The following is a 26,561-nucleotide window of genomic DNA, read 5'->3' as shown; positions in this document are numbered from 1 at the left end:
GCTGGGAGACCTCTTAAGAACTCTTAAAAGAGAATTCTTAAAAGTTAAGCTAAAGCTGTCAAAATCTCTGTTGGCTAAGACACCTTTCTACTCTAATTAGGATGTGTGCAAAATGCAGAGTGAACAGAATATAGACAAATGGCAATACAAATAAATTAGAAGGGAGAAGTAAAAAACTCTCCCTGAATGTTTATTTCGTGTAACAGTTAAAATCCTTAGTTTAAAAGAGAGGAAAGCAAATGTAAATGAATTGGTCCACTTCTGTCATCAACACGATCCATGTAAATCTGCTGCTGCTGCTCAGTGTGATCAGTCACGATGCACTGGAGACTGCCAGCTTTTTCAGGTGGTCCATGAACACCTGGAGACTCACATCATCTGTCAGGATTGGAGCTCCTGATTCCTGCAGAAAAAACAAATAACAAGCCTAAAATACTGCTGCTAACACAGGGGATGAACTAAAAGCAAATCAAATGTCAGCACTCTGACCTAATTGCCTGCTAAAACCTTTTTCTCCTGCAAAAGCCAGATGCCACTCTTTGGCAACAGCACTGACATTATCCTCTCCTACAATCTGAACTGCTGCAGGGAACTCTCTTCTTCCTAAAGCACTGGGAATTCTGCTGCCCAAAGGTAAGCAAACAGGATAAAAAAGCCTAATATTCTCAGCTAAATTAGATCTACATGTATCCATATGCTAGTTGCTTTTTCCAGAATACTAAAAATGCATGACATCCAGGCTTGAAAACTCCATTCTGATCATCCAGTGCTACCATGATAAAGAACCAAAGACAAATGTAATGATGTTTGTGGCCACTTGGTGAGACAGGATGGCCACTGCACACAGACACGTGTCCATGTGTATTTACAGCATTCCCAAACATGAGCACCTCCTCCATTGCTTACCTGGCCCCAGGCATAGAGGTTATTGTGGGTCTGAGAAGGATTCACTTTAGACAGGAGGAACCGGGCCTATAAAGACAAAAGAGGAGGAGTTTGGTAAAATGAGAGCCCTGTCTGCTCCCTCAGGCTTCATCCCACTCTAGATGCATGACCAGCAATGTTCCTCTGCTTTTGCAAGGTACTAATTTAACTTAAGCAGGTTTCAAGCCCAGAAATCCTTGCTCCACTAAGTTTGTCTCCCAGGGGCACTGAGTGCCCTGCTCCAGCAGGCTGTGCCCAGCTGGCAGCTCTGATTCCATGGCACAGGAAACACCAGCACTGCTCTTCTCCCCTGCCACATCTGCTCTTCCAAAAAGGGCTCAGTGTAAAAGGGTCACATCAAAAATCAACACCAAATCTTTGGTTTGGAGCATCAGTTCCTGCCCCTTCACTGCTACAGGTACAGTACACTGTACACAAGTTACAGTATACTGCAATTCCAGGAAGAGTGAAAATAAGAACAGTTTCATATCCTCATTCAGTGTCTGAGAGTGAAGATACAGATGGTCAATCATTCAGCACTACTGTCCTAGCAAGCTAACTATAGACACACAGCCAAATCATTTATTTCCCATCTTTTTACTGGGGAATAAAAACATATTCAAGTTGACTTTCCCATTTTTTTTTCCACCCTCAGATTTCATAACCATATCCTGCAAGTGATCAGCCTATTAAAAGACAGAGTTGTAGCAAAAGCTGATAAGAAAATATGTAAGCTCTGTACTTTGAAGAGCTAAACTGTGTTTGACCACCAGAACCATCCTTTCAGAAAAGCAGAATGAGCCATTTGCTCTAGGCAACAACAGAAAGAGTTCCTCCAGAAAGTTCCTTACCTGACTGCCCCCGTGCTCAGTGTGGATGTAACGTGGCATTGGGAATCTGGTCTGCAGGATTTCCTGGGCATCATCCAGTGGGGCTTGCAGGAGGTGCTTAAAGTTTTCATATTCAGGCATGTCTTGGTATCCAGCTTTCTGCCACTGGGCAATAGTCTATTGATGGGACAGGGAGGAAATGAAAATGGAGCAGAGGTGTCTACAAGCCTCCCCTTTTTACCCTGAGAATGCTACACGTGCTTCTGCTTAGGGGCAAACACACCTTCACTACTGTGCCTACAACATTACTTTCTGCCCCTGAATTTAAGCACAGGCACCCCACACAAAACCTGGCAGCAATCTGTGCAGTGCCAGAGCAGTTTGTTGAAAATCCTCAATATGCTTCAGCCTGTGCCAACACAGAAATGAAACATTTATAAATCACTGACTTTTTGAATCTTGTTTGGCCTTACAGTATTTTCAAGGCATTCATTGCATGCACCATATGTCTGCAGCAATTCCTCTGTACAGACACAGGTCAGACACTCAGCTCTTCCCTTCTCTGAATTTTACCCACCTGCTGAGTGTCTTGCTCTGCAATAGAAGATAGAAACTCCTTAAGGGAACTCCAGGAGATTTTTAGAAAGGGACAGTATCTAAGCATTTCCCTCAGTCATGAGAGAAGGAACAGCAGCTTTCAAAAACATCCAGTATTTAAAACTGGAAAACTGCCTGATTTCTTGAAGAGTCTCAGTACTTAAGTATGAAAACCCTGCAAGAAAAAGTCTGTCACTCCTCTGAAAATACTTGCAACTCTGTTAAAGTATGTATCATCTTGTAACTCTGGCTTGCTTCATTTCCAGTGTCTCTGGCCTTTTCCAGGCATGGTAAGGGACCCCCTTCATGGCCAAGCCAACACAACAGCTGCTATGATATCTGGTCTCTTCGAGCCAGGTCTCATAAGCTCTTGGAGATTTATATCACACCAAGATAGCTCAGCTACCTTAGAAGGCATAAAATCAGCAGGATGGCTTCTGTGGTAGTGTTGGAAATAGAAAAGATTTTAAAAAGGCAAAATAACAAAATGCTTCACAGAGAAAAACTAAGCCAGGTTCTTACTCCTGGTAAAACACCTCACAAAAGTGATTGGTTCCTTTGTTGTCTTCTTCTAGTAAATTGCTTAGGTGGGACTTTTTGGCTCCCGTCCAGTTGGCTATCCTTAAGTTTGAGGTGAAGTCCCCCAAGTTCCATGAGGTGTCTTTTTCCCTAACTGAGGAAAGAAACTTCTGGGCTTTTTTCCTTTTTAAGGAGACAAAAGATAGTTTTGTCACTCCATCAACAGAGAGCACATTGGTGCTGTACTGCTACTTGGTGCAGAACATATCTTAGTGGCTCCAGTATTATTTTTACTCTGATAGTGGTGGGATTTGTATTCCAACAAGCAGCATGTAGGTGACATGGTCATTATGCTGTGTGGGCTTTGCAAGAAGTTAGTTTGTTAATATTTCATACTAGCAGCAAAGCTGGCTGCATGCATGGCAGGAGGAAGGAGCACAGAAAAAGAGAATGTGTTTCACAATACCTCACCAAGGTAGATCACTATCTGGAAGAAAGTATCCATCAGGAGGATCCTGTCAGGAAGAATACTGCTGCTGTCCAAAAGCACTGGCTGGGGAAAATAAAGAACAAAATCAGGCACCCCTAAGCTCTCAGATCTCAGGATGTCAGAGAGCAATTTCTATGCCCATCCAAGTGTCATTTGATATGATTTTGAATAAATTTTTTTTTTTTTTAAACTCTAGTGGGGCCTTTTGGCTGAAATAGTGTTACTTCAACTGACCACTCATTATTTTGAGTTGATTGACCTCTTCCTGGAAAACAGAGACTCACCTCAGGAGGCCCATGGAAAGAATAGGCATAAAGGATGGGCTGGATCATAATGAGGGACTGGGTCAGGTCCTGCCTGGCAAAGTGGTGCCGGTAATAGGAAGATTCATCGGGGCTGTTATTGAAGACCTGCAGGAATGGGGAGCGGCGCAGGTGGAAGATGAACTGCAGCAGGAAGGGGAGTGAGACAACAAATGTCAGCCAAAGTGCCAAAACATCTCAACCCAATTCCAGTATTTTTGAACAGCAAATTCTTTGGGGAAAAGTCTGCCCCTTAATAACTCCTCAGACTTCTATTATTGGTCTCTTGCAGTGCTGAACTACATGACGGGTCCATTACATTAAAAAAGCACCTGTTCCTCCCCTCCTGAATCTGATAAACAGTAACAGATGTTTTATCCATTCCCACTCACCCCTGCACACTTTTCCCATGGCTGTGGGAAGTGACATTCTTACCTGAGGATACAAAGAAAATGATTCTGACAGCCTAAAGGAGTTGGGATCATCTTTGTTGTACTGTCCAAATTTCTGACACTGTTGGAAGCAAAATGGGTACTTTGGTTATCTCTTTTTTCTATTTTTTCCTTTTTTTTCAATAGAATTTACATCTCTTTTTCTACAGGGCGTTCTGCTAATTTTTAAACAATCAAGGCATGAACCTGACAAGAACAAGTACTACAGTATTTACAGGTTATTTTTCTTTAAGTCAGTGGTTTTTCTGTCTTACTGGAATGAGAATGAAGATTTAATCTATTTATATATATATTATTTATATACATATATATATATTCATAAAGTCTAGATTTGAAATTATCCAAGAATGAAAGAAATGGTGCCTCTACAGCACTACCTTTTTTTTTTTCCATTAATTCAAGGCTATTACACCTACACTGTTCTGCACCCTATGGAACACTTCTTGCAGAACAGCAAATAAGTATTTCACCATTTCAGTGAAAATAAGTATCAGTGGTTTTAGAAATTAAACTCTGAATGATCCCACAGTCATTGCAGCAAACAGTTTGCCCCTGTTTGTGCTTGTGCTCCCGTCTCTATTTGACTGGCCCTGGTTTTTTAGGGTCTGCTGTGCCATATTGTGTTAGCACCAACCCCACATGGGTGTTTGGACAAGACCAGCACTGATTTAGACAATCTGGGCTTGTGAAATTCAAAGCAAGAGACAGTAGGAGGTTGCAGAATGAATTCAGATTACTATCCTGAACTTGCCCATATCTGAATGCTGTGTCCAGCTGTGGGCTTTCCAGTGCAAGACAAACATGGAAATGGTCTAGCATATACAAACAAACTGGCCTAGCAGAGGCCACCAAGTTAGTCAGGGGTTGGAACAGCTTATGAAGAAAATGAAGCTGAAGAAGCTGGGTTTGTTCAGCCTGGTGAGTGTGAGATCAGGGAGTCAACTTGCTGTATACCTGACTGGTAACTAGGGAAATGGAAATTCTGATTGAGAGATAGAGGCAGGGAAGAGGGGAAAAAAATATAAAACCAGTGACTGTGACCAGACACTGGAACAGGCTGTCAAGAGAAGTGTAAGAAATCCCACCTTTGGAGATTTCAAAACACAACTGAACAAGACTTGGAGCAAACTGCTCTAACTTTAGAACTGGTCCTACTTTAAGCAGGAGGGTTGAACCAGTGACCATCCCACCTGCATTATTCCATGTTTCACTATCCCTTATTCAATCCCTTTCAGCATGATGGGATGTTCACTTATCCCATCCTGAATTTGTTGATCACACTGGGTTCTGAGTTATTCCACGCTACAGTGACGTCACCATGATCCGAGCACAAACAAAACTGAATCACAAAAATTTCACTGAAATCACTGAAATCAAGAATGCCCCCAAGCTCAGGGTGTTGGCCTTACCAGCCTGATGAGCTGCCTGTCCAGCCAACGCAGAACATCAGGTCCCTCCTCAGACTCAGCCCTGTACACTCCCAGCCGTGCCATCAGCACCGCAGCCGCCTCCTGGTCAAACGCGGCCTCGATGTGCTGGAGCTGAGTCTGTGCATCTGCCCAACTGCAGGGTGAGCAAAGGGTTAATGCCACGTGCATCCACATGTGCCAGTGCTGCAGCAAGATGCCAGGAATCCCAGCACAGATGGGAGCTGAAGCTGCTGCCACTCTGCAGAGCACTGGCACGGGGTACTCACTTTCTGGCTATGGTGGTGACACGAATGCGCTTCTGCGTGCTGGAGTGTTGATAGTGGGTGACAAACTGCACTGCCCCCCTGCCTCCCTGAGGGATGGGTGCATTGTGCTGCAAATGAAACACAAGCACAGACTTCAAAACATGATTTCCAGAACTCTTCCCAGCTGTAACAAGCCCCCACAGCACATAAAAGAAATAGACACACACAAAAAAAATCTGAAATTATTTCCTCATCACAGAACACTTGGCTGCTTTGCAACGATCCACCTGCTACACAAGGGGTGTCATGGCATTATCTAGACCTGTAACAAGTAAAAAAGATGATTTAAAAAAAAAAGCCAGGACTTACCTGATTTACCACTTCAAAGTAAATGGCCAGAGTTGTACTGGGATCCAGACTACAGATTTTCCATTGAGATGTCCCTCCAATTCCAATTTCCTGCGCAGAATCAAAAAGAAAGCAGCAATTTTCATCTAGCAGCAGGAAAGGCAAGTTTATGTTAAATTCTGATCAGAGTTGTAAGTAATGGCAGGCCTTCTAGAGTGCTTATCTTTTGGGTGTGAATAAAGTTACTGAAGGCCATACAGTTAAAAAAAAGCCTCAGGAATCAAGAATTTGGTCAAAGAAAGGCTGTAATTTCCTAGGGATGTTTCCTGGAAAACTGTGACATTCTGGTTCAACTGTAGGTCTAGACAGAAACTCTGCATTGTATATTTACTTCTTATTAAAGATTTTTCCGTGTCAGAAACTTACATTTTCAGACACACATGGCCCTTTAGCATTCAGGGATATGCATGGTCCAATGGCTCCTGCAATTTTCAGCTCCCTGGAGGTCTTGAAAAAAGTAAAAAATAAAAAAGTTCGGTTTTTTCATGAAGTCAATCAAATAGAATACACACAGTCTAAATGAGTTGCTCAGCTTTAATGAGATGGTATTTTCCCAGACCACCCACTGCTACAATTAGTGAATCTGCAGAACCACATTTTAATAATGAAGACATATTTATAGGGATGAAACTGTATGAAATGTTCCTTGTTGAGTGAGGAGAGGCTGCTTTAAATAAAACAAAACCAAATCAAACAAACAAAACAAAAAACCCCACACAACAACAACAAAATTACTAAGCTTCCAAATAAATATCTTCTCCCAAAGAAGCACTACATCTGACCTCAAACATGTAGACATTCCTACATCCCAAACATCCCAGAAACTGCAATCAAACTCATCTCTCACCTTCACATCCAGATTTGCACCAAAAGCCATCCGAAATTCCCCATTGTAGCCCTTGCTAAATACCCTCTGGAAGGTCTGCTTGAAGAGAGAAGTGTTGAAGGAGTCTCCCATCACCATGTGTCCTCTGGGAAAGAAAAAACAAGGGAACTGAAGCAGTTGGGATCTAGAAGCACCAAGGATACATCCCTGAACCTCTGACACATGCAAACACATGCAGTTACTGCTTTAGAGCATGCCTTTGCATAGGCAGGATTCATACCAGGGAGTGCAGATTCATGGGCGCCTCCTACAAAGCCACACGGGTTAGTGCTCCACATTTCTCAGTTTCTTCTCTCAACTCTATTTCTTGCCATTGCTTCCTTCAAAACGTTTGTGTTTCAACTCTGGAAAGCTTTTGCTCAGGCTGCTTTCCCTGAGCAGGGCTGGAGCCACCCACACCACACCAGGGGTGGCTGCAGGAAGGTGCTGGGCCTCCCCTAAGTGCCCTGGCAAACCCAGGCCTGACCAGATGCAGCTCAGTAACACATCCACAGGGTCAAACAGTCTCTCTTCTCCTTGCTGAGCACTGAGGGGTTATTTGCAAACACCTTGCACTTGCAGTAAGACATGCCAAGTCCCCAAAAGGCCTGGGTTAGCACACAGCCTTCCTCACAGAAATCATTTCTAGCAGTATGGGACAGAGACATTTATCCCTTAAGACGTGTCACTTAAAACTGGGCCCAGGGAAGTCAAGAATCTCTGGAGAAAGCATAAGCGAGCTGTTAAGCAGAGAAAATCTGGCCCACACAAGGAAAGCTTCTACCCACCAGTGAGTTTTCTAACAGCAGTGCTAATTCACATGCTGCTTTGAGACTCCAGAAATGTGGACTGGGATCAGGTGAGGCTTGCCATATAATTCCTGGCAAATTCAAACCACAGTTTAGAACAGAACGATAAAAACCCTTCTGCCCTGCCAGCACACCTAATTGCTTCCTGAAGTATTCTCCCCCTCCAGAAAACCCCCAAAAAGCAGGTGCCAGCTGGGTGCTGCCCTGCTGTGAACATACCCAGTGAGGTTTGCACAGCACTTCATCTCCAGCAGCCCTGTCTGGTCCAGGGCACAGGCGTAGATGTCGATGCAGTGCCCGTTGGCCGCAGAGCGGTGGGCCAGAGTCTCGTAGTGCTGGGAACACACACCGGGGTTAGGAGGCTGCAAAGGGCAACTTCTGCTGTCCCCACCTCAGGCCAGCACAAGGGACACATGGGGCAACCACCAGGGCTGTGGTAGCTAAAGAGATGTTGGCTGCAGCACACTGCTCCCTTCCAGGATGAGGGATGCATTTGGATGAGTTTATTGTCTCAAATATAAACAGTGCATAAATGACAAGGGATCATCTAGTCTGTGATGACTTGCTGGGAACCCAAAGATAGTTAAGAGAACAGGTGTCATCCTGCTTTCTCTAAGCTGTCAGGCACATTTCACATCTGACATTTTTTCTATTTTAATGAAAGAAGACAAAGGAGGCTTTCTGGAAATAACCAGTTATAGGGAGATTTGTTCCTCTCCAGGAGGAGACACAACGATGGGGATGAACAAACTCTCCACCCACCACCAGCTAAGAAACAACACTGAAATACTTTCTTCTGTGAGAAGGCACAAGACCATGATGGAGAACTAACTAGGAGGAAGTTTTTTTACCCTTCCCTTAACCATCCTCATAATTTAGTGTACGCAAAGACTCAGATTATTTCAAGGACAACCATGCAACCCACATAATGTTCTGACCCAACACTCAGTTTCAGCTTTTAAACACACCCGTCAAGCCCTAGTACCTACTTTGGTGGCCTTCTTCATGAACCTTGCATTGTCCTTCTCTATGTCATGCCAGGAACGGATGGGGGTTTTCAGTTCATCTCCCACCACCATGCCTGGCCCCTGTGTTGGTGGCCCACCTGTGAACAGCATTATTCTGGCCCCTGTGTTTGGAAATGTGCCCTAAAATAAAAGCAAAGATTTATATCAGAGAGGGGGAGGAGGGGGGGAAAAAAGGGAAACTGATTAAATAGCAACAATGCTTTCTTTAGAGAAGGGTGTGCATGTGCTCCTGCAAGGTCAGTGGGGACCTGTCCCTGCTAGAGGCCACCTCAATAAACAGTGATGCACTTCCTGACAGGCACAGCACTCAGATAAAGTTTAAACTCAAACCATATCAAGCTTCATGCCTTCAAAACAGGAAACAGGCAGTTTCTGTTCTCTTTACTTATATCTTAGATAATACTTAGATAAATCCCGTGCTTAGTATCACCCCTTGTGTGGCAACACACATAAGAATCAGAAACCTTTAAATATCTGCAAATTTTACCATTTAGATGGAACCTTCCAGCTCACTCTGCATTAGCTGGTGCTGGCACAGCTCAAATATCACCAGAGACAAACTGCAGCTCTGCACCCCACTGTAACCCAGCTGCACTCATGTGCTTACTTTGGCCTGCTCATCTCAAACAGCAGATTAGAAGTACCTCCAACAAGCCAACTGCAATGGAAAGAGCCACTCCAGTAGAACGCAGGGGTCTCTTTCCCTGGGTCACTGGCCATGGGTCCCTCTGCAGCTCTCCAAGCAGATCTGTTAAATTCATGTCAATCTTATGCACAGGCTGTAGGAACCTGCAAAAATATAAATACAGTGTTTTCCTGCTTCTAAGTCTGCAGAAGAAAAAAACTGCCTCTGTTGTTTGCCAGACACATAAATAGCACTGAGACAATAATCAGAAATAAAGAGACATGAAGCAAGTTGTTTTCTTACATGCAAACTTTCCGAGATAACAAACCCGTGCAAAATAAAAAATTTGATCAAAGCAAGACATCAAGAACTGACAAGGAGGCAAAATCACATAAAGAATAGGAAAGAAGTTCAAAGGTGAGTTTGCTGAAAGGCATGAGAGCTACCAGTGAAAAAGAGAAAACTGTGTTCAATGGAGGTAAATAACTGTGACATGACAAAACCATTTAAATCTTCTTTCCCCTCCTGGGAAACCCAGGCTTAGAAGCAGGACCTACAGATATAAAGGGGCATAAAGCATCTGCCCTGCTGTGTGTTGTGAAGCTTACCTGCTGGAAATAACAGGCTGCTCTGGAGTTTGAAGAGGTCTTCCCTGTTGCATGGGGACAGCTGGCCTCGAAAGCCCAAGCATATCCTAAGAACAGTAAAGAGGAAGCAGAGATGAACTATTCAAACACTAAACATATCACTTGTATTATTATTTAATATACCCTGAGGCCTGCAATACTGCAGCATTAAATATACTTAAATCTGTAAAATTATTCATCTTTGCACTGCCATTAGGAATGGATCATGGGTCCATTATGTGAGATACACAAACTCAATTCTGAACAAGCTTCTAAGACACTTACAAAGGCAAAAAGACAGGACAGATACTGGGAGGGCAACAGGCTCACAGCTGAGAGCACCAAGCCCTCCTTTCTCCCAGAGAGCCCAAGAGAGCTGAGAGGTACAAGCCCCTGGCCTGAGGGATGGCAGAGCACACCTGGATTTGCTTGGCTGTCAGGTCCTTGGTGCCCCGGAACACGTAGCTCTTGGAAATCCCTTCACAGCTCAGCTCGTGAACCTGGACCATCCTGCCAAAAGTGATGAGCCCCACCAGAGCATCAGGGGGCAGCAGGCTCAGGGACATCTGCAGGGACTCCTTCAGGGCCTGCAAATCCTCCTCCTCCAAGCACGTGTCCACAACATACAGGAAGATCAGCGGCGTCTGCGGACCTCGCTGATGTGGGAAGAAATGACATTTTGTAAAGCCTCCAGCCAAGGAATAAAATGAGCCCCTTCTTAAGCACCTTGCAGACATGGTATTTATTTGCATTATCCTAAGAGTATTTTACACATATATCATTTGTCACAAATAAGACAATTCTGGGAGCTCCAGACTTGCCTGTGGTTCATTTACCTGCACTATGTATTCAATTGTTGAAAACTGAGGCATAAGCTCTGCTGGCTGATTGACTTCAGAAATGCCAGCATAGGCTGGGGGGAACTGAAAAAGAGAACAAAAAATTAGGACAAGTAAGCTGCAAGGCAAAAATGTAGGGCTCTCTCCTGCAGCACAGAGCCTGCCCTGCTGCTGATGTGGTTATTTAACTTTTTATTTACTGCCACTGCACCAATCTGATTAATTCATTACAAGAAATCCACAGTTCTTTTCCTAAGCACAGACAAGTGGCCAGCAGGATGGACTCAATCCAGTGTAAATAAAAGGTAAGGCTACAACAGCAACAATGTAGTAGCTGAAATTCTTTTAGCCATAGTTTCTGATGGCAAAAGTCTACTCAAATCTAATGAATTCCATAATCTGCAGGAATATTAAATATCAGATGCAAAAAACACACTGAGATACATGGAACAAAAATGCATTTTTATCTCCTTGCTGTGCTCTGCATGCCAGTAAAACCACTGACAGTATGTCAGACTGTACACTAGCCTGGGGGTTCAGCAAGAGAAGCAGGCCAAGAGAAGGGATTTAGAGAAGCAGAATTTATGTTTCATGTCCAGGGAAGGCCATCAATAAAGTGCTCACTGAAAAGGTGGAAGTGCTCTTTCCAACTCACCTGGTTTCTCTGAAAACAGAAGTTACAAGCCCAAAGCTTGGCCCGATAGTCAACTTGGCTGCAAGGGAAAAATGAGGCATTGGTGTCACTTCAGGAACAATTTTACAGCAATTAATTCATTAATCCATGCTGGTTCACAGCACTGAGGAAGAAACAGACACTCCAGCTTGAACAGCAAGTGTTTCAGGGACCAGACTCTTGTTCTATTACTAGGAAGTTCATTAGATAATCCAGCCCTGCCATTTCCAGGCTTGTCAGCATGAGGGGCCACTGCCAGCTCTCTGAAGCTCAGCCCTTGGCAGACACAGACTTGGGTCTAATCATTCTTTCACTGCACTTAGGCTCATCTCACGTCCTATTGTTTGTGCAGCTGTAGCACACAAGTGCTTCAGCCTCAGAGCAGCAGGAGCCATCCACCCAGATCTTGTGCAAACACAGAACAAACAGGCTGTTCCCTGGCCCACAGAGTTTACTCTCCTCAGCCCAGTACAACATCCTGCTAGTGCAGGATGCCACGTTCTCCTTCCATGGCTTTGATCTCATTTCACTTCCTCTTACTGGCATTCCCTGCTTTTTCTCAGCCCAACACCACGTTCTGAGCATGGTGATCATCACATGATCTTGGCACCGAGATATTCCTCTAAAATTACTTCATTATGCTCATACTGAAGCTGACCTACAAGCAGCAGGATGTGGAGGAAGCAGGAAAACAAGTGAACATCAGAGTCCAGAGCACTCAAATCATTAGATTTGAGTATACCAGTATAATGGGCATCTTTGTCTGTTATGAGTTTCCTCATTCACCATTAAATTATCTGGGATGCTGACAGGACTCTCTGCCTTAACAGCCTCCCCAAAGATCCTCCTGTGCCCTCTGCTCCTGTCAGCTCTAGTAACAGGCATGTTGATGTATGGATTTTAGCAAGCCCACCACATCTAAATCAAAGAGGCTGCCAGGCACAGGGCAGAGACAAAGGGCAATAAGAAAGCAGAGAAGCTCAGATGAAAATCAGGTCCCCTTCCAACATCCCTATCCGAGCATCTCCTACCAGAGAGGGTTGAGCACAGCTTTGCAGGTGGGCCTGCTGCAGAGCACTGGCTCATACTGCACGGGGGGCAGGTCCAGGCGCTCCTTCAGCGGGGTCAGCAGACAGGCCAGGGGCACAACCATCCTGGTGGCCTCCAGCCTGCTGGAGGGCCACACGTTCCAGCTGAAGCGCACCCCGTCGCGCTCCTCGTTCTGCTGGATGAACTCCAGGTACGTCGCCATGGCCCCCAGAAGCTCCTGAAGGACAGAAAAATGCACATTCAGGCAGCAGAGCCTGCAAAGGAGTTCAGCACATCAACTACAGGTGAGGGCACAAGGCACTGCAGGACAAAGCAAACACAGCACAATGCATTAATCCCATTATCAAATAAACCACGTGACTCCGTTAATCTCTTCTGTCCAGGGCTCTCATCAACGTTACAGCCAATTAAACCACCAGCAAATCCAACAAAGAAACAAGGAAAGCTGACACTCAAAGGCAGAATGCAAGAGGTTGTTTTTTTTTTCTTATGATTCACTTTTAACATCTCAAAATCAGCCTCAAGGCAATTCTGCCTGACTGGGTCAGTAAAGGAAAACAGGCCAGATTTGCAACACATCCTGGAGCCTTCAGCTGAAATGCTGCAGGGAGAAAAGGAGGCCAAGTCTGACACCAAACCAGTCACAAATGTCACCAAGCTGCCAGCCTGACCTGCTTACAAAGAGAAGCAAGAACATGACGAAATATCAAAAAACACCCACTGTGCATGGCATCATTGTCCCACTGGAAGGAAGGAACTGAGAGTCCAGAAGACTTCAGAAAACATCAAGGAGGAATATCCCCAGCACAACAGAGAGTCATTCCCTGTGTTGTCTTACTAAACTCTTCAAAATAAGGCACAAACAAGAGCTTCCAGGCCATCACTACTTTTGACTTCTCTGAGAAAGGCAAGGACAAGCTTACCAAAAAACTTTCTTGTCAAATCCAGACCACAAAAACACCACACAGCACTAGCAGCAACTCAGAGAGCCAAAAGCAGCAGCTCCACAACCTGCTTCAGACAAGGAAACAGAGGTTCACCTACAGCTGCAGATGCTCCAGGATTACTTTACTCCTGGTCCTCACTGCAGGTGGGATATTCAGGAGGGCCACACACATGAAAAATGAGAAGCAACGTGTCCCCTCAGAGGAGGGCAAGTTTTGGTGTAATATTTTCCTACAGAACTCCAAATTCACTGACATTTTCCTCTATGCTATTAAGGATGTAAATCAAGCTTAGGCAGAATTGCCCCATGTTTCCATCCCCTCATTCGATGGACAAACAGAAGGGTTCACAACACAAACAGGTCTGTCAAGGTGAAAGAGCTGAGTCTGCCTGTAAAAGACCCCGCACACCAGAACAGCAATACACACATTTGACATCTCAGGCATGCAGCACAGCCACAGGGCGAATTTACTCCATGTTTCTCCAGCTGCAGCCCAGCATCACTTCCCTGCCCCAGGCAGAGCCCTGACTGCCATGCTGGGTTTGACATGAGTTGTGGCCCTAGTTTGGGGTCAGGACAGGTGTAATGGCCCAGCTGGTGTGCTTGGCATGGCTATGGGGGACACCACAGACCCCAGTAGAGCCATAGATGCCACTTCCATCCGCCAGACCACTGATCCCCGGCACGGCCATAGGGGACCCTCCACAGAGGGCATGCCCGACCCTAGCCCTGCTCTGTGGGACACTGCTGACCCCATGAAAGCACCGGGCCAGGGGACACCGCTGACCACGCTCCACATCCCTTCAGGGGACACCGCTGACCGCCCCCTCCACACCCGCCCGCAGGGGACACCACTGGCTCCCCTCACAGAGGACGACCCCTTCCCCCTCACAGGGGCCGACACTGACCGCCTGACACCGCCAGTGTCGCTCAGGGGGCACAGACTCCCCCATTCCCATTCCCATTCCCGTTCCCGTTCCCATCCCCTCGGAGCCCCGCCGCTCCCACCTGCCCGCGCCGCTCGCGCCGCTCCCTCCCGGCACGCCCCGCGCGCCCGGCAAGGCCAGCTCAGCGGTACGCGCTGCCCGCCGCCAACATGGCGGCGGCACGCCCGCTGAGGCTCCGCCGCCATCTTAGCTGAGGGCACGCCGCGCCGCCCTTCACAAGGAAGGGAGAGGCGTGCCCTTACCAAACTTAGCGTGGCGGCGGCGGCAGGGAGCTCATCTTGGCTAAAGGCGGCAGGTTCCGCCTTGGAATGGCGGTGGACGGGGTGACCCTCCCAAGTGTGGGATGCGGTGCCGCGTTGCTCCCCTGGCACGGCATGAGGGAAGCCGCTCTGCCCTCACGGGGCTCGGCTGCTTGGGAGCGCGCTGTCGTGTGCAGCCGGGAGCACAGAGCTTCCTGGTGTGAAAAATGCGTATTTTATGATTGGCTTTTCGCAAATATTGAAATGAATATTATATGTGTTAGAAAGTTACGCTGTATTATTTTTCCTAAGTAGTGTGCTAAATACAGTTTTAGGTTATAATAAAATGTTAAAATAGAAACGATGCTATGTAAGATGCTTTTTCAGAAAAGGACTCACAGCGAGATAGCAGCCACAGGACACCTAAATCTTTCAGAGAAAGAGAATTTATTGCTCTCTTATCAGAAAAAATTATAATTCTAACGGCTTGAAGACGCCATTAGGATTATGAGGAAGAAGTTGAGGATGACCAGACAGAATCCTGTGTTTGAATGGAATTTATGCATCATGGATGAGGTGTATGAATATGCAACAGGCTGTTGCTTTTAAGGGTTAATCCTCTGTTAAGGTGGGTCCTTTTTCGGGCTTATTTTGCCCAGAAAGAGGTACCCGGACTGTCCATAATTCTTTATTTCTATTGTCTCATATTGTCCTAATTCAAATTGTCCAAATTACTATTACTCTAATTGTATTACAATTTTTATAACCATTTTATTCCTATTAGACTTTTAAAATTTTAAAAACAAGTGATTTCCTGTTTTCTTTCTTTTAAATGCAACAGAAATCTGTGTTTGGAATGTGCAGAGTACAGTTCCAGGTCCAAAACAAAGCAAAATGAAATGCTGTCTGAGGTGAACATTAGTTCATACTAATAGTAGCATACTACTGATGTGTGTATGCTAAAGTGTGTAAAATTCAAACTACTAGTATTGCTAACATTGTCAGGTGTAGGATGAACATTCTCAGCCCAGGACTGGCTCTCCAAGTAGGAGGCAAAGAAAATTTACTTTTCTGAAGTTGTCTGTTTGTTTACAGCTTCCTCCCACTGCCACATCTCAACAGCAAAGAGTCTTACCAGGACCCAGGGCTTCAAGGCCACAGTGCACCCCCTGCAAACATTAGATTCACTAAAATGTTGAGCAACTATTTTGAGTTTGTGTCCTGCTTTCAACTTTTAGAATTAATTTTCCTCCCTCGGAGCTGGTTTAGTGCTGCATTTTTTGATTTAGGATTAGGAAGATGTTAATAACACCCTGATAATTTAGTTCTTGCTGAGCAATTCTTATGCTAAGTCAAGGATTTTTCAGGTTCTTCCTGCCAGCCAGGAAGCTGGAGCTGCACAATGATTTGAAAGGGGACAAAGGCAGGACAACTGATCCCCAGTGGCTCAAGGAATATTCCTTATTCCTTATCATATGCTGAACAATAAAACAGGGGAGAGTTGGCTGCTGGTTTGCAGCCCACTGCTCTGGCACTCCTTGGGCAATGATCAGGAGGAGGAGCAACTGTATTGTTCATCACATGATTTATATAATCCCTTTCCATTATTTTCCCTTCCTTTTCTGCCCTGTTAAACAGTGTTCATCTGAACCTACAAGCTTTACTTTTTTTTTACAATTGTCTCTCCCATCCCACTGGGGAGGAAGTTAGGGAACATCTGTGTGGTGTTTACCTGTCTGCTGGGTTGAACCAAATTATTTTGGAAGAGGAGCACAGCCTTAAAGCTCTGTGTCTGTGGAACAAATAACCCAAATAAAAGCTTTCCCAAAAGCATTTCCTGAAAGAAGCACAAGCTTGCTCAAAAAGTGGGAGAAAGGAGAACACCACAGGCTGCCTATACAAGCCTAAACTTGGTTTGTGTTTAACAGCTGAAAGAGAAGAGAGCTTTGAGCTCTGGTTCCTGTCCTCCCCATTCCCCAGAAGACCTCTTGAAGAGTGAGCAAGTGAGCAAAGTCCAATGACCAAGTTTCTCACGGTGGAAGTGAATATTTTCAACGAGAACTTGCACACCACCTCTGGAGCTTTGAGTCTCCTCCAGGCTGCAAGCTAAGCTGGGCTCAAGTGTGTCTGAGGAGGGTCCAGCCATGCATTTCTCACAGGTGAAATGACAGAAAGTCCGAGCCAAGCAGAGCAAGCGGAGGGAAAGGTGGTCTGTGTGTGGCAGAGGACAGCTCTGTTTGAGGTGTCTGTACCCTCTTTCAAAGCATCAAGTGTTTAGCAGCAATAGGAGACCCTCTTGTCTTCACTCACTACAGTTTCTTCCCAAAATCTGCTCTGCATGTGGAGGCAAAAAAGATACCGGTATGGCTTAAGACAGAGCTTTTTCCCTGTTGGAGCCATCCCAGGAAGAGACAGGAGATGGTGCTCTAGCAGCACCAGAGGAACCACAATTACACCTCCAGTGTGTCACTCACCATCTGAGTAAAAATACAAAACCCGCAGCCAAACAACCAAACTCAGGAAAAATCTAAACAGCCACTCAGCCACGGGGAAAATGTTTTCACTACCAAAGCCTCAAGTTTGCCATTCACCTTCATGTTTTAAACTTTGGAGTGTAAAGGCTGCACATGCCAGGCAATAGCTGCCAGCTGCACACTGTCAGTTCTCAGTGCAGCCAGCTACCGTGGTCAGTGTTTGTCTTGGAATTAAAGCACAATTTTGCCGTCGATCCCGTGTGGCATCTGGGTGTGCCCACCCTCCAGCTTGCCTTTGGACAGCTGGCTACTACTAGTGAGGAAACCACTCAAAAGAGAGTTGTCAGCAGGATCGGGGCTCATGAAAACAAGGATGAGCTCTCTCCAGCTCACGAGGGATCTCGTGGTCCTGCAGCAGCTGAGCTCTGACCTCGTGCATGAGGCCTGTGAAAATAAATTAGTAGATCATGCTTCCTATTTGTCATCCATGTTTAAGGGATACTTCAGCTTTCTACACATGTGTTTTGATATTGAGTACTAGAGCTACTGTAGTAGCTTCCTCAAAACATTACATTTCATACCAGTTTGGAATAGGGACAGCTTTGCCCTAAGGAGAAGACTGACACAACTCAGGACACTATTAATACTACCTTTTAGCATTTACTCCCTTTTCAGATAAGAATGTCAGGCTGATAGATCAGCCAGGTTCATGAAGAACCAGAGTGACAGAAAGATCATTCCTCTGATTCATATAGAAATAGACAGATTGCTATCTGTAAGAAACTAAATTGAAATTGCTTTTCCCTTATAGGCACGTTTCTCCAAATCTGAGAAGTCTTGTTACAGCTTCAATGCTAAGAACTTTCAGATACCATAAAGGTCATCTAAGCCAGATAAACTCAATGCCAAAATTTAAAGAGCTTAATAAACCGTCTATCTACTTCCTAAAGCTGTTCACTGAGGAGAAGCTTTCTCTCCTTTTTCTTATTGCCAATGAATGTGATTATAGAGCATAAAATGACATACCTGCATGATAAAGCCCTGCTGTTTCCCTGGAAGTTATCTCCTAGCTGCAGTGGAGCACAAACATGGTGTTATCTCTGCAGCAGCAGGCTCAGGACCCCATTGTGTCAGGTCCCCTTTGAAGACAGGAAGACAAAGACAACCCAACCCCACACCTCAATGAAATTACCTTGGGTGGAATAAAGGGTGTCTGACCCAAGGCTCCTTCCAGGGAAGAGAGCAGCGTTTTTCCCTTGGCTTCTCTGTGCTGAGTGGTTAAAGGGGGCAGAGGAAGAACAAAGCTCCAGTCATTTCACTCCCACATCTCTTTCCTCAGAGCCCTTCAGCCTCTGTAGATATGCATCCCTTTCACCTGGAGACAACACTGCAGCAAAAGCAGAGCCTGCTGGCAGTGCTCACCTCACTGGGACAATCACAGCCCCTCCATGGACTTTCCAGCAGCTTATCAGAGTTCATTGTTTGCTCCAGTACACACCTAACTGCTCCCACACAAGGAGCCTTTCTCTCTGCATCCATACCCTCCCTGCATGGGACAGGAACCATGGAAGATTTTTTATTCTTTGTACAGCACCCTCATTAGCCTCTGTCCTCCATCCGTGCTGTAAGAAGGGAAATGGCAATCAAGCAAGATTTGAACACTTTCATATGTGATCCAGACTGCTTTTAGAAAGTCCAGTCTCCTGGACAGTATTGAAAATGCAGATGTAAAAACTCTCATTACCTTTATGATGTAAACTGATCCAAAATCTACGTTAACCCTCTGTCAGGTTACGCAGGATGCTGCTAACAGCCACAGAGGTGCTTTCCCACCACCCTCCCAACACACTGCCCAGAGGGCTTATTTTTAGCCAGACATATTTGAAAATAGCCAGATGCAACAAGCCCTGTGTTATGCTTGACCCCCTGATTGCTCCCCAGTGCTGGGAGACCATTGTGAAGATACTGAGTAATTGTGGTGAGATTCAGCCTGGCCAGAGGCAGCTGAAGGCACAGGCAAGTGGTGCAAGGGGGGCAGCCTGTGCACAACCCCTGTGCACTCCACGCTGGCTCCTAGTGTGTCATTCCAGCCCTCTGCAACTCTGGATGCTGGAATCCATAAAAATTTTCTCTGTATCATCAGGCCAGAGCAACCCTTTCTCTTGTGGAGAACATATCTTTCCAGAACACCTCTACTCAAAATTTCAGTGGAGACATCCAGGTTTGTAACACAGCTGCAGAAAACACCACCAGGAATTGGATGATGGAGGAATAAATACAGCAGGCAGCAATACAGGAAATGAAGCACAGATGTACATAGGAAAAATCACAGGTTTAATGATAAATAAGCAGGTAAGAAAGATAATAAAGAACCATATATATATAATAAAGAACCAGTAAGTGTTTGACATATTCAGATTCTGAATATGACATATTCAGAAACTTTCCCACCTCAGATTCATAGTCTTCGATGGAATCTATCATGGGAGAAAAGTGTCAGCTTTAGAACTTAAGGATCTATCACTAGCATTAATCTGAAAGCAAAATTTGGGATCTCATTCTTGGTACCACTTGTTAAAAGTTTTTCTGATCAGCTGTGAGGGACTGATAAATGTTAAGACTAAAATGTCTCAACCTTGTTTGAACTTTATTTTGAACTGTTGCTTAGAAATCTGTTTTATTAACCACCTTCATTGCCATCTCCAGTTTTGACTGAAGAACAGATCTACATTTCCACTTCAGCCTTGATCTTCAGCACTGATTTCACTTCCAGTCCACTCCCAGGAGAGCTCACACAACTGCCACATGGCTGCTTTGTCACTCCATGTCCTGAAGTTGCTTACAAATTTACAAGTCCGCTTTTAAAAAAAGCAACGTGCTTTGTCACTTTGGCTGTGAAGGATGAATCCAGTTTACAGTTTCCTTTCACTTTAAAACTCCAACCATTCTGTCATATAAATGCAGTTTGATGGAGAAATCTCACCACCTTCATGACAATCATCAAAAACCTGCAAAAGAAAGCTCTGTGTCAGCAGAGTAATTACTTCCAGTTGGATGGGATGGTGCTTGTTGTGTGTAACATGCTCACATTTTTCTGCTTTTTCCCAGTAGATCAGCATTAGTCTAACAGAGGCCAAAACCTAGGAAGTTTTATGGCAGCTCTGAAGGAGAAGAGAAAAACAGATCCCACCACAAAGGGACATGCTGGCAAGTTTTACCTACAGGGAGGTAAAGGAGACTTGGGAGGAGAGACCAAAAGCTAGACAGAAATCATTTCGCTTGGTATAAACACAGATCAGAAACACAGTAACATGATTTGGAACAGGCTACACTTGACAGCATCTTCATATAGAGTCCAGTAAAGAGACAGGCTGGGAGTGGGGAACACCTGGCAGAGCAGTTGTTCAGACCAAAACCAGAACCTGTTCCTCACAGGCAGCTTTGAAGCACAGCTGGCTCAGCCCTGAGCTTGCCCTCTGCCATGTGGGCACTGCAGGCCTGCGTTCAAGAGCTGCATGCACCACTAATGATACACAGAATTAATTACTCACAGGGCAGAGTCCACAGGGTGTCCTGACCAATCCAGTGGGCTGGATGAGAGGACTGACAGCTCTGTACAGCCTCATCTGCCCATCCACGCTGCCCACTGTCCCCTCCTTGGCAGCAATGATGGTCATCTCCACTTTGCCATCATAGATCAGAGTGTTCAAAATGGTCTCAATGTCTTCCATGGACAACTCTACCTAAGAAACAATTTGTGAAATAGATGATAGGTAAGATGTGCCAGTGAGTCCTGCAAGGAGGAAAGGAGCAAACACCATGAGTAACAAATCCATAGAGTTCTAACCTAGTCCAGAAAAAGACACCAGTCTCACTGGGAACTTTATGGAGTTGTGCAGGTGCAAAAAGAAAAGGAATTCTAATACCTCCTACCTCCTGAGCATTTCTGATTTGCACTAGCCTTGGTCTTACCAAAAAGAACTTCCCTGTGCACCTGAGATGTCTCCATCAGCCTAGCACAATACAGTTTCAGTTTTGCAGGAAAACAATTGTGAAAGAAGAAAAAGACAAGACTGCTAAAGATATACTTGTCGATATACCCAGTAATGGTGGGATATTTTTCCCCTTCTTTTTTCCCCTCCCCTAAAGTTCCTTGAAGTGCATATGTAAACTTAAGAGAAATGATGAAATCTAAACCAGCTGAGACAGTTCACGAGGATGCGAATGGTAATTCTTTTACACATTTCTGAAAACCCGTGTTTTCAAAAACACATTTTTGAAAACCCACAAGCTATCCTGGTGTGCTAGGCAGTACCAATGACCCTCCCCAAAAAGCAATAAAGCCACAAAGCTCACCCCCACTACACAAGCTGTGGGGTGCTGAAACACTTATGAGACCTGCAGCAAGTTTGCAGCAGCCAGCTCCTAGAGCTCATCATGCACTGACAATTTGAACAGCAGTGAGATGAATCTGTTCTGACCTTACTGATGCCCAGCTCACAGATGTATTTCCACACCTCGTGGGATGAGGCAAACGAGCTGTTCCTCTGTATCATGGGGTTCTGTTTGCTGTCTCGAGCTGCCTCTGCCTGAGAAAAAGCAAAGGTTGGTCAGAGTCAGCACCCACTGCCATGAACCTCCTTTGTGGTTCAGTTCCAGGCAGACTCAAAAACAAAACTTGTTTTCCATTTCTGGGACATGTTTAGCATTTAAAACCACTTAAACTGGTGTATGTGAGACAATGCAGTGCACAATCACATATAATTTTATAATAAATTACATAAAATTTACACTGTAGTTCAGATTAATATGAACCAACATTTGGCATTTTGTTGACAAAAAAACCCCCAAGTTTCTGCTGTACCTAGAGCCAATTAAAAATATATTATAATGGAACAGACAAATGCTAGAATCTGCAGACATATTTAATGAACCAGGGACTAGGTTCTAGGCAGAGCTACCTGACTGCCAGCTGCCTTACACCCTCTCAGAAATGAGGTGCTCTGCAGAAACCACAGTGACTTTTCCTAGATTTTTTGGTCCTGTGGTCTTTGCTGCCTGGTTTGTGTCTTAGTTTAAGACAATTATAAGGGGTGGAGACTCTAAAATGCATAATCTCCTTCCACCAATAAGAGACAAAATGGAAGAAGTCAGAAGCGAAAAAATATCAAATAAAAGATAACAGACTCCGTGGTTCCAGAGCTCCACAAACAACAATCAGAGGGGGACAGGGACAAAACAAAATCTGGACAAACAATTTTTGGCCAAAAGGCTCCAATACTGCCAAAAACACTGGAAAAAACTTCCTGAGAAGTTGCAGGTCTACCCCTTCCTCAACAAACAAACGGCAGGCGGCTGCAAAATCGTGGAGAGAGCCTCTGACTCCTCCTCAGCTGGAAAAGGTATTGCAAAATTCCCTCTGGAGCAGGTCTGGAATGCAAAATGCAGCTTCTTGGGTGTGAAAAATGCATATTTTATGATTGGCTTTTTGCAAATATTAAAATGAATATTATATGTGTTGTGTTAGAAAGTTATGCTGTATTAATTTTCTCAAGTAGTGTGTTAAATATAGTTTTAGGTTATAACAAAATGTTAAAATAGAAACTATGCTATGTAAGATACTTTTTTTAAAGAGAGGACTTGCACCAAGATAGCAGCCACAGGACACCTGAATCTTTCCGAGAAAGAGAATTTATTGCCCCATTATCAGAAGAAATGAACTTCTTCCTGCCTTGCTCAGCCCTGAAGGTGCTGTCAGGATTCAGAGGAAGAAGCTGACACTGACCAGACAGAATCCTGTGTTTGAATGGAATTTATGCATCATGTGTGAGGTGTGTAAATATGCAACAGGCTGTTGCTTTTAAGGGTTAATCCTCTGTTAACATTTGTCCTTTTCCAGGCTTATTTTGCCCAGAAAGAGATACCCAGACTGTCCATAACTCTTTGTTTCTGTTGTCTCATGTTGTTCTAAATCCTAGTTATCCAAATTATTATTACTCTAATTATATCACTATTTTTATAACCATTTTATTACTATTAAACTTTGAAAATTTTAGAAACAAGTGACTGGCATTTTTCACATCGGGTATGACTTGAAGACCTGCCCCAGGCAATCCCCTCAGGCATCCAGGGAGAACAAAGGTGTTCCCCTCATGCCCATTTCTGTTTTTAAAGGGATCCTGCACCCCTCCCTTCCAGGATAAAACACACAAATTCCCCTTTCCCGGGTTGCTGGGTCTTAGGAACATACAATTTTGGGTCACCTAGGAAAATTTGTCATTGGACCTTGGGGATAAAAGTCTTCCCTCCTTGTTCAGGGTGTAAAAATCTCCATCCTTAAATACAACACCATCACACCTACTGTGACAAAAATAATACTCCAGTATGGATTTGTGAATCTAGCTGCAGTAATGGCCAACACTTATGGAACACCTAAGCCTTGCCTGGCACCTGGCAGGTGCCTTTGGCACTCACCTTGCTCTGCAGAAACTTAAAGCACTGTTGATTTAACACCTCCACAAACTCAGACTCAAAATCCTGGTCACTGTACCAGGCCCCTCCAGTGACGGAGCGGTCGGGCTGCAGGTTGTACAGCATGTAGACCTTCTTCTTGGATGCCTGGAGGAGGGAAAGATTCAGCTCCCAACAACAAATCCCTCCTTCACAAGGATGGGACATACAAGCAGATAATCTGCAAAAGATTCTTATTACTCTTATTGTTTGACTCTCAGAGATAAAAGAGAAGATGAACCCATTTTGATTCCTAATCACTTTATAACAGACCAGATGAAGCCAGCATCTGTCACATGAACACAAAAAAGCTACTGCTTTGCTGTGTCCAACTTCTCTACCCCCACCTGCTTTAGCAGACCCAGTGAGAACCAGGTAACTGCAGACAGACAGCAGAAAGCTGACCTGTGGACACAGAATCTGTTGCACCTCAAACCTGCACACTAAAGGCAGAGAGTCAAACACTGGTGCACAAAGAGAAAATTCATTTTGCCTCCAGCTGTCCCTGCCCTAGAGCCCTGTTAAAAACATTCAAACCATGCAGCAGATGTTTGAAATTGTTTAAAAATGTCACAAAATACTCACTGCCACAGATTTAACCGCTTTAATTAATTTCTTGCTTTCCAAGTTTTTCAGTATCTTGTTGATCTCTGTTAAAGGCAGATTGCTTTTGTACCTAATGTCCCTGCTCCAAATACCTGTTCAAAAACAGAGAAGTGAACAGAAATAAATAGAAGAAACCATTTGTTTCCATGCATACCAACCAAAAGTCACACCAGAACACTGCTTGGATTGCTTGCCTGCCACTCCCAGCAAAAGGGACGGAATGGACAGAAGGGATTGGGGGAAAGCAAGCAGGTATGGGGCATTCGATTTTATATTTTTTTTTTGTCTGGGCAAGCATTTATGACTTTGGACAGAGTTAGTACCATTCACAATGATAATTTAAAGTACCTTTGTTGCCTGCATCCTCTATGATTTGGTAAACCAGCTTCTCTTGATTGTCAGAACCTTTCATTTTACTGTCAAAACAAGACAGACAGCAGGATTTTTTTAAAAGGTCCAAAATTTGAAAGAAGTTGGATTTGTTTTAAACAAGAATTGTGTTCCCAACACACCTCCCCAGCAGACACAGGCTTACCTTGCATTTTGGGAATCTTTGATCCTGTACAGGAGACCTGCACTGCTCCTCAGAAGGTCCAGCTGCCCCTAGGAGAGATGGACACATTTACTTTCCTTCAAACAGCTTGTTTCGGGTGTTTTAGAAGAATATTCTGAAATTCTAAAATAAAAACCTTGTTTAATGTCAACTAAATAAAGAAAAAAGGAAAAATAATGTTTCTAACCACTGGAAATAACAACAGCCTTGAGGATATTTTGTTTTCCCTTGACATTTCCCCTTATCATCAGCTGTCAGAAATAACAAACAGCTCCTGACCCTTCCCACAACACCCACACAATTCCTATTATTTCTCCTGACTTTGCCATGGCTGACAAGGGACATCCAGTTCTGGTACACTTTGCTCTCACTTTCCACCAAAGCACCCATTTGCACAGAAACCCAGAAATCACAGTGGAGCTCTGGAACAATTCCAAGTTCCAGCAACAAAATTCTGCTTTTTACTAAGTGGCAATCACTGGAAAGCTGCCAACTTTGATGGGCAGTGATTTTTAGAAGCAAATTACTGGCAAAGAGATTGTTCTGCTCTCCATGCTTGCGGCCAGGCAAAGACCTTATTTCTTATTTTGAAGAGGAAAGCAACTGGACAAGCCTAATTAATTAACATTCACTCTCATTGCCAGCTGGTCCTTTCCTGCAGTTACAGCCTTGGTTCTTACAGGTTTGGCAGGTTCCTGAATGCCTTCAGAGCAATCCACAAGCTTGGGATTTCATGGGGGGTTCAGAGAACACCCCCACCTATGAGAGAAGGGCTCACATCCCTCTTTTTCTCCACAGCTAATTAACTCCCCATCCCTAATGAGCCTTGTGGTTAGGAATGTGCTGAGGAGGATGAGGAAGGTGGGCTGTCCCTACCATGGAGAGCAGCCTGTTGATGGCCACAGCTCTCTGCTGGGCTTCCATGTGAGGCATGTCATTCTGGATCACCTGGTCCGTGATGCCATGGGGGAACTGGTGGCACAGCTCAAGGATCCTGCAGGAGGAGAGAAGCAACTTTAAAACTCGTGCTGTGCTTCATCCAAACAGCACTGGGGTCAGGATGGAAGAGAGCGACAGGAGCAACTCGGGGGAAAAGTATCCATCAATTGCTTCTTCAGCTCGATTTCCCTTTCCAAGACCAGAAAAACTCCGGGACAGCCGAAAGTGACCTGACCCAACCCTCCGTGCCCTTTAAGCACGAAACTCTCCGTGTCCCCAACCACCCTCTCCTTCAGCATCTGTCTCCTCGTTAACACTGGGGCGTCGAACCACCCCCGTCAGACCTTGAACGACGCGGCCCCGCCACGCCTGCTGCCCCCGGCCCCAGAACCCTTCGTGGCCTCCACACAGCCACCCCATGCCCGCCTGCGGGCGCCCGCAGCACCTGCTCTCGATGTCCATGGGATCCGGCACCTCCGGCTTCACCTTCACCTCCGCCATGGCGCGGCTGGCCCCGGCGCGGAGAGATGACGTCAGAGACGCGCGACGGCAGGGACGGGCGGTGTCGGTTGCGTAGCAACGGCCAATGCGGGACGGGAGCGGCGTCCTTGGAAACGGAGCGGGAGCGGCGGGAC

The 26,561-nt window shown here is 45.0% G+C and overlaps 2 protein-coding genes across 2 annotated transcripts; both read right to left on the bottom strand.

Moving 5' to 3' along the window:
• Positions 1-145: 145 nt before the first annotated feature.
• SEC23B (SEC23 homolog B, COPII coat complex component) lies at positions 146-14,698 on the bottom strand. Its single transcript, XM_059467891.1, has 20 exons — positions 14,667-14,698; positions 12,694-12,929; positions 11,645-11,702; positions 10,987-11,073; positions 10,570-10,806; positions 10,133-10,218; positions 9,544-9,688; positions 8,861-9,019; positions 8,091-8,206; positions 7,045-7,168; positions 6,564-6,644; positions 6,159-6,248; positions 5,811-5,917; positions 5,524-5,677; positions 4,098-4,175; positions 3,645-3,806; positions 3,337-3,423; positions 1,776-1,931; positions 907-972; positions 146-403 (listed from the first exon to the last, which is right to left on the bottom strand). The coding sequence occupies exons 2-20, from the start codon at positions 12,912-12,914 to the stop codon at positions 314-316; spliced, it is 2,304 nt and encodes a 767-aa protein (XP_059323874.1). The 5' UTR covers positions 12,915-12,929; positions 14,667-14,698; the 3' UTR covers positions 146-313.
• Positions 14,699-19,631: 4,933 nt separating this feature from the next.
• On the bottom strand, positions 19,632-26,436 carry POLR3F (RNA polymerase III subunit F). Its single transcript, XM_059468292.1, has 9 exons — positions 26,372-26,436; positions 25,864-25,981; positions 24,970-25,037; positions 24,783-24,850; positions 24,414-24,526; positions 23,793-23,936; positions 21,800-21,907; positions 20,870-21,061; positions 19,632-20,326 (listed from the first exon to the last, which is right to left on the bottom strand). The coding sequence occupies exons 1-9, from the start codon at positions 26,425-26,427 to the stop codon at positions 20,249-20,251; spliced, it is 945 nt and encodes a 314-aa protein (XP_059324275.1). The 5' UTR covers positions 26,428-26,436; the 3' UTR covers positions 19,632-20,248.
• Between the last annotated feature and the right edge of the window lie 125 nt (positions 26,437-26,561).

The sequence above is a fragment of the Ammospiza nelsoni genome, chromosome 3 (genome assembly GCF_027579445.1).
Source record: "Ammospiza nelsoni isolate bAmmNel1 chromosome 3, bAmmNel1.pri, whole genome shotgun sequence".
Taxonomy (NCBI): Eukaryota; Metazoa; Chordata; class Aves; order Passeriformes; family Passerellidae; genus Ammospiza; species Ammospiza nelsoni.
Note: the sequence above shows the minus strand (reverse complement) of the source record. Positions and strands in the feature narration are given on the sequence as shown.